The sequence below is a fragment of the Perognathus longimembris genome, chromosome 11 (assembly GCF_023159225.1).
Source record: "Perognathus longimembris pacificus isolate PPM17 chromosome 11, ASM2315922v1, whole genome shotgun sequence".
Taxonomy (NCBI): domain Eukaryota; kingdom Metazoa; phylum Chordata; class Mammalia; order Rodentia; family Heteromyidae; genus Perognathus; species Perognathus longimembris.
The window spans coordinates 22057809-22074461 of record NC_063171.1 but is presented as its reverse complement, the minus strand read 5'-3'; the positions used below and the strand labels follow the sequence as shown (position 1 = coordinate 22074461).

General features: G+C 37.4%; 1 protein-coding gene across 5 annotated transcripts in view; it reads left to right on the top strand.

Annotated features, from left to right (window-relative positions):
* Cep350 (centrosomal protein 350) overlaps positions 1–16347 on the top strand; it is a 130454-nt gene extending 114107 nt beyond the window's left edge. For all 5 annotated transcript variants that reach the window (XM_048357909.1, XM_048357911.1, XM_048357908.1 and 2 more), the window contains 6 exons: positions 169–251; positions 1513–3488; positions 4322–4729; positions 4822–4968; positions 8927–9049; positions 14635–16347. In XM_048357909.1, coding sequence (XP_048213866.1) covers positions 169–251; positions 1513–3488; positions 4322–4729; positions 4822–4968; positions 8927–9049; positions 14635–14799 — 2902 coding nt within the window. In that variant the 3' untranslated portion in view covers positions 14800–16347. The remainder of the gene's footprint in view (positions 1–168; positions 252–1512; positions 3489–4321; positions 4730–4821; positions 4969–8926; positions 9050–14634) is intronic.
* Positions 16348–16653: the final 306 nt, after the last annotated feature.

Genomic DNA, 16653 nt, shown 5'->3' with positions numbered 1-16653 from the left:
TTAAACAGAAAACAGTGAAGGCTGGAAATAGGCCTGATGAAACTGCTAACCATTTAAATACTGTCGGTGTGGAAGAAGAAAGATGTTGTTATTTAAAAATGTCTTTTTTGTTGCCATTTATTGTAGTATCAGCAATATATTTATTTTTGCTCAATTTTTCCGCTTCAGATCTGAAACAGTAAAAAACTGGAAATCATTAACAGAGTCAGAGCGTTCTAGAGGATCTTTAGAATCTATTGCTGAACGTGTTGGTATGTAATTAGGAAAAAATTAAGTTGCATTTATTTGTATGAAGCCTACAGAATTTTACTTCTACAACTTTTGTAATTGAAAAATAAATCTTAGTTAACATTTCAAATCACATTTATTTTACTTTATTTCTTTAACGGGGTCTTACTATGTTGACCACTCTGGTCTCAAACCCCTGGACTCAAGTGCTTTCCCCATCCCAGCCTCTCAAGTTATAGTACTCAACCCAGTTCTTTTTTTTTCTTTTTTTAAATGTCTTTATTGTCTTAAATTTATGGTAAAAACTATGGTAGGTGATTAAGTGGCTGAGTATATCTGATCTCTAAGTTCCTCTTTACCCAGGTTTTGTAACTGATTTGATGATACAAGATTATATGTACTTTTTATTTAATTCAGAAATAGAAATTATTGAAAGTGAAATGTAATTCAATGAGCAAATAAAGTGAAACACAAGAAAAACCTACTGAGCATCAGTGGAAAATATAGATTTTAATTCAAAACTTAATTCTTGACTTAGCAGTGCATTATATTTTGCTTCCTATTTTGCAGTTTCAGCTCTTAAAGTGTTAGATTTGTGAAATAGTTAATGAGTTATTTCTTATTACATTCAAGAATTTAGTTGAGGGGGCTGGGAATGTGACTCAGTGGCAGAGGGCTTGCAAGCATGCATGAAGCCCTGGGTTCGATTCTTCAGTACCACATAATTAGGAATAGCCAAAAGTGGCATTGTGGCTCAAGTGGCAGAGTGCTAGCCTTGCACAAAAGAAGATCAGGAACAGTGCCAGACCCTGAGTTCAAACCCCAGGACTGGCAAAAAATTTAAAAAGAGAACTTAGTTTAAATCTTCAAAAAAATTTACTCATTTAGAATAAATGGATGAAATTTGGTCCCTCTCTATTGGGTTTCTGTTTGAAGAGTATATGTAAAAGTCTTTCATGCAGTTCTGTTTTTCAATGAAATTATGAATGTTCATACAAAAACAATGGGACCATAAACTTAACTCCCCTTTTCTTCACTTTACAAATAAAGACAACACTTAAATTACTCCAAAGGCTAAATTTTTTAATGTTCTATTTCTATCAGTATAATATATTTTCTTAAGAGAAACACTTTAATACATGGTAACCATAGTCATTTTTATTGAGCAAAGTTTTTCTTCACTGTGGTTTGGCCTTCATTTAAATTTGACTCCTAGAATTGAAAGATTATGATTAAATAATTTTGATATGTTTTTTAAAAATTTCTTTGATGTTTCATTGTCAGGTTCTGACAGATCAGTATCAGAAAAGTCTTTGTCTGCATATGCAAAGAGAATGATTGAGTTGGATAGTCTAACAGAGGAACATTTGCAGACTCCATATCCAGTTCATAGATCATCAAGGAGTCCCCGGGCAGAATCTGGAGATTCTCTAGAAAATGTACCTTCTCATCCTATTCTCAAAGAATTAAGTGTCTCTACTAGGATTCTTGGTGTTTCAGATGCTACAGTTGAAGAATCTGCTCAAAAATCAGAAATTCAAGAAGAATATACAAAATTGGAGAAGAGTGAAATTGAAGAGACCTATTCTAAATGTTCTGGGAAGTCTGATGTCCTACTAAAACTTGATATGAAACAAGGAGATTCTTCTGAAATTCTTTCCAAAAAAGATCTCTTAGATTCTGTAAATGGTACCAATGATTTGGTTAGGTTAGCCATTAAAAATCTTGAAAAGAAAGAGGAAATATTGAAATCAGATAATGATATGGATCATAGTCAAAACCACCAGTCAGGAAAAGACACTCATGAACAAAAGAATGAAAAGGAAAAGAACTCATCCTTGTCAGAACATCTCTTTGCTTCTAAAGCATTGTCATACTCTGAAGATTTTGAAGTGTCTTCTTTCAAGAAAGAAATTTCAACTGGATTGTATAAAGATAATCCTGAGGTGTCAGCTTTGTTATCTCTTAGGAAAAACTCTCTGGCTTGCAGAGATAAGTCAGAGTCAAGCAGGAGCTCTAGAAGCAGAGCCACCTGGTTTGGTAGTGATGATGAAATCAGCGAGTGCCTAAGTGAGAAGAGCCTTTCCATTCACAGCAATGTCCATTCTGAGAGGCTGTTAGAACTAAAGTCTCCTACTGAGCTGATGAAAAATAAGGAGCGCAGTGACGTGGAACATGAGCAGGGAGTTACTGCATCTCTTTCCTTGGCTGCAGTTCATGTTGTAGATGAGTTACTTGATTTCCACATTGGTGATAGGGTATTGATTGGCAATGTTCAGCCAGGAACTCTTCGATTCAAAGGTGAGACTAGTTTTGCTAAAGGATTTTGGGCTGGAGTGGAGTTGGATAAACCTGAAGGAAATAACAATGGAACTTATGATGGCATTGTGTATTTTGTGTGTAAAGAGAAGCATGGTATTTTTGCTCCTCCTCAAAAAATATCTCGAATTGCAGAAAACTTTGATGACTATGTAGACATAAATGAAGATGAAGACTCTTATTCAGAAGAACATCAGTTTTATAATCAAGAACAAAAATATACTGAAATTCTAAAAGATAGTGAAAAAGATGCAGTTGAGTATTTTTGTGAGAAATCTCTACCTGATATGTATGATGAAGAAGCCTTAGTGGACAGAGATAGAAGCCTTAAAATAGAAACAGACAATATGCGGGACATTTCTGGAGTCATTGAAGCCCATGTTCACAATCAGTCTTCAGCAGAGTCACTGATTTCTTCCAAGGAAAACAAAGACCTTGTTTCTAGTGCCATAGAAAAGGTTTCCAGTGCTGCAGAAGATACTTTAGACAATACCTTTTCTGAAGAATTGACAAAACCACAGCAACTTACAGAAAAGGAAGAAGAAAATCTATATTCTGATGTTTTGGAAAAGCCTTCTACCCCGCTTCTGGATCTTTTAACAAGAGAAAAAGAACAACTAGAATCCCAACTGAGGTCATCACTAAGTGAGGAAAAAAAGTCAAAGCAACAAACAGAAACAGTCAGCTTACTGACAGACTGTTTACTAAAGGTCTTTGTGAAGGACACAGTTAGTCAACTACAACAAATTAAGAAAAGTAGGAATGAGAAAATCCAACTTAGCAATCAGGAGTTCCTTGATGATGATCAAAAGAAAGTACTACCCCAGGACCCATCTCAGAATCTTGAGGAACAGTCATCCAGTATTCCAAGTTGCTTTTTAAGGTCTGAATTAGAAGATGAAAAAGAAGAGATTTCCTCTCCAGATATGTGTACCAGACCTGTAAGTATTTCATCTAGAAAACAAAATCCATTTACCTTGTCTTCACGTTTTACTTCTGTGACTCCTGATAGGTAGGTAGGTGTGTGTGTGTGTGTGTGTGTGTGTGTGTGTGTGTGTGTATGTGTGTGTGTGTAGGTAAGATCACTGTGTTAGGTTTTATAGGCCTTGTAGCTATTTTTCTGTCTGAAGTAGATTGTCCTCTGTTATGTCATGAGTAGTCACTGTAAGGTTGTCACAAACACTGTCAAACTTATGGGAACTGAAACATCCTTTTAAATGACTGGTGACACTCTGTTTGCCATTCACAGATTTGATCCCTTTCTAGATTTACTGAAAAATTCATTCTCTGGAAGTTTCCAGTGATTCTCAAGCTAGTTTTATTTTGCCTGTGAAATTAATTGTTCACATATCTACTCAGTCATAGCTGCCCTGAAGAGATTACCAGTTGTGATGTTCATTCTGATAAAACTGAAGTATATCTACTATGACATATTCTCAGACCATCAACGTATTTAGGTTGACTATAGACAAGTTAAGCAAAAGTCATGATTTTCAGTAACTTGAGCCAGATAACCACCAAAGGTGAGAACTTTGATTTCCCAGAGACAGTTCTAAAATGGGATGATGATACAAAAAAATGAAAAAACAAACTAATCAATAAACATTTTATTATAAAAACAATGATAAGCCTGTAAGCTTAGTGAGACAGGATCATTTTTTTCTTGTTCAGTATTACCTGTATATTGTTTTAATTTTTAGTACCTATACTTTAAAAACTGTTGAGTAATGTGAGATCACTAAATAGCCCCATTTGAATGATTTTATTTCTATAGGAAAGCCCAGTGTTTGGTGCCAGTGGGCAAGAAGAGCTTGCTAAAAGACTTGCTGAACTTGAGATCAGCCGGGAGTTCCTGAGCTCATTAGGAGATGATCAAGATTGGTTTGAGGAAGATTTTGGTTTGAGCTCTTCTCACAGGATCCAGAAAAATAAAGCTGAAGAAACAATTGTACCTCTCATGGCAGAACCGAAAAGAGCACCCCAAAAGCCAACTGAGACATTATTGGCAGTCCCACATACTTCAGAGGAAGTAGAAATGCTTGTTCATAATGCAGCAGAAGAACTTTGGAAATGGAAAGAATTAGGCCATGACCTTCATAGCATCCATATTCCTACAAAACTGCTTGGCTGTGCCAGTAAAGGTCTCGATATAGAAAGCACTAGTAAAAGGGTCTACAGACAGGTATGTAACATAAATGGGTAAGTTTACCTGTTAAGCTGCTTGCCCATTTTCTGAAATTTGGATTCTCAACCATTTTATTTATTTTTATCAAGGCGGTTTTTGATTTAACAAAAGAGATTTTTGAGGAAATATTTGCTGAGGATCCCAATTTGAATCAACCTATCTGGATGAAGCCATGTAGAATCAACTCTAGTTACTTCCGACGAGTAAAAAATCCAAATAACCTTGATGAAATCAAGGTAAGCTGCAGATCTTCAATCATCATTTTTTTAACTTTCTGTTCATTTACACCTATCTAAAAATGTCATGAAAGCAAGTACTCTTCTGTATTATTCACCTTTATGGTCACAGAGTCTATCCCATAGTGGGTATTCAGTAAATATGTGCTTGATATATTGATTACATTAGCAATAAAGAGATGAGGTGAAAGGGAACTCTGAATCCTTAAGTTCATGTACACTGTACACGCATGCCTAGATATCAGGTGTATGGTATTTAAGGAAAATAACTACTTAGCAAGATAATTTATTGCAGCTGGGCGCTGGTGGCTCACACCTGTAATCCTAGCTATTCAGGAGGCTGAGATCTGAGGGTCACAGTTCTAAGCCAGTCTGGGTAAGACTTTTTTGTTTGTTTGTTTGCCAGTCCTGGGACTTGGACTCAGCCTGAGCACTGTCCCTGGCTTCTTTTTGCTCAAGGCTAGCACTCTACCACTTGAGCTACGGTGCCACTTGTGGCTTTTTCGGTTTATGTGGTGCTGAGGAATCGAACCCAGGAATTTATGCATGCAAGGCAGGCACTCTACCACCAAGTCATATCCCCAGTCCCTGGGTAAGACATATCTCCAGTTAACCAACAAAAAGCTGAAAATGGAGCTGTGGGTCAAGTGGTAGATCACGCTAGCCTTGAGCATAAAAGCTCAGAGAGAGGGTCCAAGCCCTGAGTTCAAGCTCCAGGACTGGCTCACAAAAAAAATGATAAACTATTGCAGCTTAATGAGTTTTAGGTGAGGTTTTGTTGTTTTAACTCACAGATAGGCATAATATTCTACAACTACACATGAAAACATGCTACTTATATGTCTTTTTTAGCATGCCAGCTCTGGACAGAGTATTACATTCCATTTTTTACTTTGGGAATTTCATATTGGTAATGTGACTTCAAAATATATAGAGAGCCAGGCACTAGTGGGTCACGTCTACTCAGTGACATCTACGTCACTACTCAGGAAGCTAAGATCTGAAGATTGCTGTTCAAAGCCAGCCTGAGTAAGAAACTTTGTGAGACTCTTATCTCCAATGAACCACCAGAAAATTAGAAGTGGAGCTGTGGCTGAAAGTGGTAGAGCACGATTTTGAAAAGATTAAATGCCTAAAAACTACAAGCATTGCAAAACTTGAAGTCCTGTTAATGGTAGTTGGTTCTGCCTATTCACATTTCCTAAACACAGCAAAAATTGGTTTACTTACAGTCTCTTACTGTGTAGTATAGGCTGGCCTCCTTTGGCCTTGTCTCCTGAGTGCGGTGAGTTATAGGTATGAACCACCACACCAGCTATAAGTTTTATTTCCAAAGCAGTACTTTCTCAAACTTGGATTTGCATAAATTTCATGGAGATCTTGTTAAAATTAAGATTCTTACTCTGTAGGTCTGAGGTAGGACCTGAAATTCTTCATTTCTAACAAGCTTTTAAGCTTGTTAGCTGTTCCCAGAGCTATTCTCCCTCCCCCCCCCCCCCACTTTAGTCCTATTGGGTTTTGAATCCAGGGCCTTGAACAAGCTGGCAAGTACTCTACTACTTGAGCTTCATCCCATCCTTTTTGCTTTAGTTTTCCAAATAAGGCCTCTGATTTTTCTCAGGTCTATAGCTAGGGGCTGTAATCCTCCTGTTTATACTTGTGTGGTAGCTGGATTACAAGTACTCACCCCCATGCCCAGCTTACTTGTTGAGTTGACCTTGATTCCTAACTGGAATGACATGCATAAGTTACTGCATCTGGCCCATGACTGTTCTTGGAAAGCAAAGTTTTAGACATTTCCAAAAGTTATTTGATCAAGAAAGCTTTAAAAAAAATCACGCTGACAACATATGTGTGTATGTATGTATATGTATATGTATATGTATGTGTATGTATATGTATATGTATATATATATATATAAACAATTGGCCAAATCCAGTCCATCATATTTTTATAAGTAATGTTTTGTTAGACCACAGCCACACCTATCTATTAATGTATTCCTTCTACTAAAGTAGAATTAAATACTTATGACAATGACCAGTTGACCTATAAAGCCTGAAATATTTATAATCTGATCCTCTACAGAAAAAGTTTGCCAGTCTGTGGTTTAAAGTCAGTTTATTTTGAAAACACTTGCATATTCCATTCCTTCCATCACTCTACAGTCCTTGGGTACTCTTGTATGTCTTCTGCAAGCAAGGAGTAGTAGGATTGATAGTACACTGGTAGTTTGAGAATTTTCTCAGTTGATTCTTTTTTTTTAATTAAATTTTATTGACAAGGTGATGTACAGAGGGAGTACAGTTACATAATAAGGTAGTGAGTATATTTCTTGTCATATTTGTTACACCCTCCCTCATTTTTCTTTCCCTTCCCTAGTTCAGATAAGCATATATACAATATCCAGTGTACCAAAATCATATACAGTAACCACATGGGGTACGCCAAAGGAAATTCACCTAGTACATTAAACATAGTAACAACAGTAAAATCCTCCTGTTTCCATCTCTTGGAGTTCATTTTGCTTAGCCTCATCATATGTATGTAGCTGTTGAGCTATTGTGATCCTCTGATAGGTCTATCCTAGATCTTTTTATGTTTATTTAGTAATTGGTTTTAGAGACATAATGTAAAGTTGCTGCCCAAAACATGTGGAAATACCATTTGAAAAGAAGTTTGTTATTTTATAGACATGATCTCTACTGTCCCCCCCACCCCCGCCAACAACCACATATCAGGGAAACCACGCACCTTTGTTCTATGTGTTCTAGGCTTGTCTCACTCAACATTATTTGGTCAAGATCTCAGTTGATTCCGATTCATAAATGTCTCTTTCCCCACTGAGAACATTGGTTGTCTTATATTGTTTTATTTTATTGTTTGCTTTTGGTGGTACTGGGACTTGGACTTAGGGCTTTGTTCTTGCTAAGCAGTTACTCTGCTTCTTAAGTCATGCCTCCAACTCTTATTGCTCTGGTTATTTTTTGAGATAGGTTCTCACTTTTTGTCCAGGACTTCCTGGACTGCAGTCTTACACTTCCCACTGGTGCATGCCACCGTACCCAGTGTTTTCTGTTGACATGGCCTCAATTTATTTATTTATTTTTGCCTAGGCTGTCCTGAAACCATGATTCTCCTAATCTTAGCTTCTTATGTAGCTGGGGTGACAGGCACATACCACTTCACCCAAGTATTGGTTCAGATGAGGTCTCAAAACCTTTTTCCCCCAGGCTAGTCTCAAACTGATCCTCCTGATATCTAGAGGAGCCACCAGCACTTGGCCAAGAACATTGTTTTCTTAATGGAAGTACCTTTAAGAGTAACAAATCAAGTTGTATTAGTAATGAATAAAGTTGATACTATATACCTAACATACCATTAGTACTCAAACTGCATGTATCAGTATAACATACAGTAAGTAGATGCTGCCTACTACTATTTTGTAAAGTTCTTTAAGGGTGATAGTTTACATTGCTTCTTGTTCTGAAAGGTTTTGTTTTTTTTTAATGTAACATGTTCAAGTCTTGATACTTCAAAATAAATTATCCCAAACAAATATGCATATCTCATATGACATGGAATTGCTCCCAAATACTTCATTGGGATTTTTGTGTTTCAGAGATTTATATTTTCTTTAGTAGTTTTGCCAGCCTCAAGTTAGATAATGGTGATTCTTCAGTAAAGAGAACTCTAAAAGTGATTTTCCTTTCCAAATTTGTTAATGGGTTTTACTTTTTTGTGTGAAAGCAAAAATTCTGTGAGTACATAAAATAATCTGAGCACTTGGGATGCTTTTCTCCTCAAATTGCTAAATAAAACAAAGTACATGAAATTTCTTTGATCCTTTATCAAATTTTAGTGTGAACATAAATATTTTATTGTGAGCATAAGTCTCTTTAATATATTGTAAGTGTAAATCTCAAGAATTTTGTGTATTCATTCTTATTTCAACAGAACTTCATTGCTACGGAAGTACTCAAATTGTTCAGTCTTAGAAAGGAGCCAAACCATAAAACAGATTGGCAGAAAATGATGAAATTTGGAAGAAAGAAAAGAGACCGAGTGGATCATATCCTGGTTAGTGTACACAACAAAACTATTTTTATTTTAATTCTATCATCTAAAATCAGACTGTAGTTTGATTCTAAAACAGGGTCCCTTTTGGTTGGCAAATATTTTATTTGCTATCCTGTGTTTCATCTCTTTGTTTTGTTAATTAGTCCCTTTGTTGTACAGTTCTTTTAGTTTGCTGCAATACCATTTGTTTATTTTTGCTTTGTATTTTGGAGTAATCTCAGAAAAAAAATCTTTGCCAGACCCATGTCATGGAGTTTCTTTCCCAGCCCTATTTTCTTCTAGTAGTTTCAGATCTTATATTTAAATCTTTAATCCATTTGAGTTTATTTTCATTAGCGTATGACATAAGGGTCCAATTTCATTTTCTTGCATGTAAACAACCAGTTTTACCCAAACTACTTATTTATTTATATTGTAGAGGTGATGTACAGAGGAGTTATAGTTTCATAAGGTTTTAACTCTTCTTTTTTTAAATTTATTTATTGTCAAAGTGATGTACAGAGGGGTTACAGTTTCATACATAAGGCAGTGGGTACATTTCTTGTATAACTTGTTACCGCCTCCCTCATTTCCTCTCCCCTCCTTCCCCCTTCCCCCCACCATGAGTTGTTCAGTTGGTTTACACCAAATGGTTTTGTAAGTATTGCTTTTGGAGTCGTTTGTCTTTTTATCCTTTGTCTCTCAATTTTTATATTCCTTTTCCCTTCCCTAGTACTAATACCAGTATAAACAGTATTCAGGGTACTCAGATGAGATATAGTGATAGCGCAGGCATAACCACAGGAAAGGGATACAAAAGGAACAACAACAACCAAAAGCTACGGTTTCACATGGCACGTTGAAAATGATTACAACAGTGATATACCACTCGTTTCCATGACATGGAGTTCATTTCACTTAGCATCATCTTATGTGTTCATAAGGGCATAGCTATTAGGCTCTTGTGGTCCTCTGCTGTGACTTGCCTAAACCTGTACTAATTATTCCCCATGAGGGAGACCATCGAGTCCATGTTTCTTTGGGTCTGGCTCACTTCACTTAGTATAATTTTTTCCATGTCTTTGGGGCTATGTCATTCTTTCTGATAGAGGCATAAAATTCCATTGTGTATAGAGTACATTTCTTTTAAACAGTGTTATCCTCTCCCTCATCCCTCCCCCCGCCAAGCTGTCAAGTACATTTCCAACATAGTGTCTAGTGAGTGTCATTGTGGCACCCTTCCCATTTCTGTGATTCCCCTTCCCTTCCCCAAATCAGACAAACTTATATACAAAACAAAGGGTACAGACATGAAAAACAGTGACACAGGGAATAAATCAAAGGAAAGAAAATGAAATATTAAATATTAGGATTGGGAATGTGGCTTAGTGGTAGAGTGCTTGCCTAGCATGCATGCCCTGGGTTCTATTCCTCAGTACCACATACAAAGAAGGAAAAAAAAAGCCAGAAGTGGCACTGGATCTCAAGTGGTAAGAGTGCTAGCCTTAAGCAAAAGCAGCTGAGGGACAGTACCCAGGCCCTGAGTTCAAGCCCCAGGCCTGGCCAAAAAAAAAAAAAAAAAAAAGAAAAGAAAAAGAAATATATGCAGTACACTACAAATCTCTAGTTTCCATTTCTTGGGGTTCATTTTGATAAGCATCATTTTATATGGTCATATGCATATAACTATTGAGCTATTGTGATCCTCTGCTAAGAATATTCTAGTTTTTACAAAGGAGGGAGACCATGCAGTCTGGTTCTATAAGAATTTAAGAATCACTGTTTCTCTTTCTGTGGGGGGGAAATGACATTTTTTAAAGGTATGAATCTGTGGATTCTTTTGCACCCTATGGACATTTTCACAATACTCTTCTAGTCCTTGAACGTGGAATACCTTTCCATTTATTTATGTTTTCTTTAATGCTTCTTTATTAGTGCTTTATAGATTTCCATGTACAAGCTTTCATCTCTCTGGTCAAGTTTACATCTAAATATTTGTTGCTATTGCAAATGGGGTTGTTTTCTTAATTTGCATTTGGATAATTAATTGTTAGGACATAGATTGCTGGATGTCAATTTTGCGTTCTTCAACTATAGTTAATTAGTTTGCTTCTGCAACTCTGGAGAGTTATATGACCATTTTAATTCTTCCCTGTGTCCTTTTAAAGCAACTACATGTTTCATCTGAGTCTTTTTCTCTCCTTTAAACACTGACATTCTCTCCTCATGTCTGATGTGGTTTTGAGTGCTTTCAGTCTCTTTGTCCCTCTACATTCAGTGCTCAGAATTGACCATTTAATGTTTCATGTACTTAGTTAGTACAATCATATATGTAATCATAATATGCTTTGACTGGTGCAGTTTATGATCACATTTCCTTTGCTTCTTTTGAGTATATCAGACTCATAATAGTCACAGGAATTTAGGGAAGCCCTAAGACCAAAATCATACCTGTTTATTGGGGCAGGTTTCTTTTGTTTGTTTTTTAAGCCTCTCATGGGACTTTTAGTCTTCATTTTGCTGAATTTGGCCCATCATTCCAAGACAGCACACTTTTTTATTTCTTTCTTTACAAATAGTTGTTACATTTTTAGCTTTGTATCATCTCTGAAATAGATATACCTGTCTCTGTTTAGCTGTTTGTTAAAAACCATGAACTGGCCAGAGCCAATATCCGTTCAGAATTCACTATTCTAGGTATTTATGTACTACTTTCTATTTGCACTCTCCTAGTCACTGGGTAGCTACAAATAATGCTGTAGGACCTCACAGCCTACCAGGAGAATTATGTATAGAATATAATTTAGTATGATAACTGTTGTAATGAAAAAATGAATGAGGGGGCTGGGGATATGGCCTAGTGGCAAGAGTGCTCGCCTCGCATACATGAAGCCCTGGGTTCAATTCCCCAGCACCACATATACAGAAAACGGCCAGAGGTGGCGCTGTGGTTCAAGTGGCAGAGAGCTAGCCTTGAGCAAAAAGAAGCCAGGGACAGTACTCTGGCCCTGAGTCCAAGCCCCAGGACTGGCAAAAAAAAAAAATAATAAAACATGCTCTAAAAAAAAAGAAAAGAAAAAATGAACAAGAAAACAAAAGGAAAAGCTCCTGAGTCTTCCAGGCAGAAACTTGGGAGTTGGTAGCTGTCCTTTAATCAGAAAAGTATAAATCTACCTGACTGGTCTCTGTTTCCTCATGGTGTTGATAAGGATAGTGAAAAGACCTGGTGTCTTCTGTTGAACATGGCCACCTTCTATTTACTACATTTCTCTAATCTACCAGCCTGCTACCCTATTTGAAAAAAAAAAAAAGTTACCATTAGCCTGAACTTTAAATTGCATTTAATGAATTGCTATGCCTCCTATACATAGCATATATATAAACAGATTCTGAAGACAAGATGAAGAAAATAGAGGTAGATGTACAGAGAATGAGTTTTCTCAGTTACTGAAACAAGGAGTTTTGAACTATGAGCACAAGGCCTTCCATTCTAGGCTGGCACCATACTGCTGAGCTCCAGCCCAGACTTTGAACTTTTCTTTCCTTTTTTGAGGTTTTTTTTTTTTTTTTGCCAGTCCTGGGGCTTGAACTCAGGGCCCGAGCACTGTCCCTGGCTTCTTTTTGCTCAAGGCTAGCTCTGCCAACTTGAGCCTCAGCATCACTTCTGGCCTATTCTATATATGTTATGCTGAGTAATCGAACCTAGGGCTTCATGTATATGAGGCAAGCACTCTTGCCACTAGGCCATATTCCCAGCCCTGAGCTTTCTTAATGTTACAGTGGAAAAGAAAACATAATTTTACTTCTCACCAACAGAGAAGTAATTCTTAGCCCTTTCTTTTGTTGTTCTTTTTTTGTTGTTGTTAAGTGTGGTGCTGAGAGTTGAATTCAGGACTTCACCCGTGCTACAGCATGTGCTTTACTGCTCAACTGCCCCTTCGTTCTCAATGAGGAACAGTGCTTTTGTCATTGCTAGTCTTACATTTTGATGAGAGCTGCATTGAAGTTGTACTGAAAGAGCCATGATGAATAATAGTATCGTGAGCATATATTTCTGCTCTAAAATATACTTTCCGTAGGACAGCATTTCCTAATTTTGTTTTCAAGATTTTGTTTTCAAATTTTTTGAAGAACAGATTAAACACTAAAGCCTAAGAGACCTTCTACTTGTGCACTTTGAGCAAATAAATTAGAACAGAGAATTGGACTATTGACATATCTTTCAAACATCCTTCCTCAAAAAATGTGACAATCACCTTGGAATGTTTTCAAGGGTATGTGCTGGACAATACTGTTCTTGTTCTTGTTCTTTGTCTATCCCTTCCCCCCCACCAAACTTCAGGGTAATGGGATGGGGTCCCTTTCTACCAAGAGTCTCTCATTGCCTCCTAACAGACTAGTACCACCTCTTGAATTTCTCTGCTTGTTGTCACTTGGCACTTTGCCACTTTAGGCATCTGGTTACACTGCAACTGATACACTGAAGTTGACTTTGATGAATTTAATGAAATTCACAAAAATAACTGGTTTATATGCATCAAAATTCTATGGTTTGGTCAGGGTTTACCGTCTTCTTCCTCTGTCTGGGCTCGCTCTCAGCCACAACACCGTTAATATAAGAAGTCTGACATACTGCTTTTGCAATAAACTCAATAAATTTTTTTTCATAAGCAAGCAGTAAATCTTGAGATGTTATTCCTAATTTGATCCATCTTTATTTACCTAGGAATCCTAAGGTACAAAGAGAGCAAGTATTGTGTAACATTGATCTTTTTTTTTTTTTTGGCCAGTCCTGGGCCTTGGACTCAGGGCCTGAACACCATCCCTGACTTCTTCCCGCTCAAGGCTAGCACTCTGCCACCTGAGCCACAGCGCCCCTTCTGGCCGTTTTCCATATATGTGGTACTGGGGAATCGAACCGAGAGCTTCATGTGTAGGAGGCAAGCACTCTTGCCACTAGGCCATATTCCCAGCCCCTGATCTTTTTTAAAATAAATAAGCAGTAGTTCATTTGTAATATATTTTAATAACATTTTAATAAATGGTTCCAAGACAGAGTTTTGGTAAAACAAAACAAAACAAAACAACAAAAAAAAACCGAGCCAAGCTGGCTTCAAACGTACAGTCTTACTGCCTTAGCCTCCCAAGTGCTGTTATTGTACACCTGGGCACCACTCCCAGTGTTGGTCTTCTTTTTCACTTGGTTATAATACGCCAGAATCACATCCAATATTGTCTTTGGGTATGTGTATTTTATAATTGTAAAACCATATATTTAATGTTTTGTGGTTTTTATGTGTATATGTGTATATATTTGTTATTATATTCAATGTTCAGAAAGGTATTATATGTCTTTGTTGTCATAGACAACATACTTAAAATCCTTAATAGCTATAAAATACTGGAATATCCTCACATTGAAATACAGTTTTGGAGCTGTTTTTATTTTCGTGAGCAAATGAGGTTTTCCAAACATTTTGCCACTTTAAAAGGCTTTCCTTTTCGGGCCATATCCCCATGGTGGGACTACAAAGTCAGCAAATTTGAATTAATTTCCTAACTCTTTTGTGGTAGGACTGTCTAACCTTCTTGCTTCTAAATTCTAGGTACAGGAGCTCCATGAGGAGGAGGCACAGTGGGTGAATTATGATGAGGACGAGTTGTGTGTGAAGATGCAGCTGGCTGATGGGATATTTGAGAACTTGATCAAAGATACGATTGATATTCTGAATCAGATCAGTGAGAAACAGGGGAGAATGCTACTTGTGTGACATCTTGCAAATAAACCGAACACTGAGTGCTAATATGAGTCCTGGGCCTTTCTGCCTTCTGATACACACCCCATCTCCATGATAGCAAGAGTACTTCTGGACCTTGTACTTGTTATTACGGACTGCTGATGTGGAGTTCGTGGGACAATGCAGTATTTCAGCCTTTGTCTTTAGAGAGTGTCCACTGGATTGTGGGGTGTTCTCAGAGGGCAGGGTGACACTCCTGATGTTCATCCTAACCTCGTGTTATCATGCTACTAGATCTCAGGTGAGGGCTGGGATCACCAGACTTACCTCTGAGCATAGACAAGGGTGACCTTTCCTTGAGTGTGAAGTCAAGAGAGGGGATATAGATAAATTCATCATTAACTGTTTGAAATGTCTATACTACAAAAGTCATAAATGGACAGTATAGTCAGTCTCTAAACAGTATTAAACCCTACTTCTAAACTAGGCAAGTTCAAGATTATCTGCCTGTTTCCTATTCCAGAGTTTAGTTCATGTCTTTTGGAAGCCCATTTTCTTTCATTATCGCAGCTGAGCAGCACCAAATGGACTATCAAGTAGCCTTGTTTCTGAGCACCACCTAAAAGAACTGTGACCCTGTTGTTGTGTTCAGTTTTCTCTCTGGGCACCAGATCAGAGAATGCCCCCACTGAGGTTTAGGCTCCAGGACTGCTGCAGGGATGCCTCCTCTCCCCATTCTCACCCCTGCTCTTTTCTCACCCGTCCTGAACCTCTACCAGCTGCTCTCAAAATCACAGATACTCAGGACCATCTCAGGCATCCAGGCATGGCAAAAGTGGAAATCACTCATTTTGGCCTTCAAACCTTCAACTCCCATTTTTCCCCCAAGAAGTCAGAGATGCTGTTACTTGAATGATTTAGGAAATGAGTGTGTGCACCAAAGACAAAAAAGACATTGTCTATAGTTTGTGTGCCTGTTTGTGTTTGGAACAATTTTTAATTTATTTACAGGTAAATTATTATGAAAATGTGCGTCCCTATTCAGAAGTGAAAAGTTCTTGTAATAATTAAATCTCCATCTTGAAGCTTCTCTGGTTCCTAGTCTTTGCACAGGAAAACTGTAGTTTTAACAAATTCATACACATTGATGAAGTCAATTCAAAGTTCAAGTCAGTGAGTGAAAAGAACATGAGTTTCCAACATGACCTGCAGTAGCAGGAGAAAATGATATAAAGACACTATTAAAATGTACTCCCGCCTTTCTGCAGCATTGCTTCTCATAACTCTTAACCTGCATCTGAAAAAAAAAAAAATCTCTAGACTCCAGCTGCTACATTAGAGCACACCAGATGCTCTCTGGACCTCAGTACCTGCCTTCCTGACTGGCTGCTCTTCCCAGTCCAGTCCCCCTGCAAGCAATCCAGAAGAATGTGGATAATCTTAGGCGTGAATGTAAATGCCTTAATCTTGAAGGTCTTGATTAGAAGCATGCTATAAAACATCCACTGGATTCATACTTAAAAATGTCCTGGAATGTTATGGCTTCAAAATATGTTAGAAAAACCCCAAAGATGGTAAAAATCTTTAATTGTGCACGTTTGTCCATTTCTGCATCTTTCCTCCAAACTTGCCTTTGCATCTTAAATGTCTCACTATGCACACTTCCATTCTTCTCAGCTTCATCCTATCATTATAAGAAACTTACTGAAATAATCATTGGAATATTTGCATTTTGCACAATGACTGGTGTGAATAGCTCTTGACAAATAAGGAAAGCACTGAAATGTTGTGATTGGGTCTCGGGAAATGCTCAGATTGATCTATTACTAGCATCTCTTCTGAGCCATTGATGAGCTGTAGTCTTGTAGCCATAATGAGCAAGTTGAC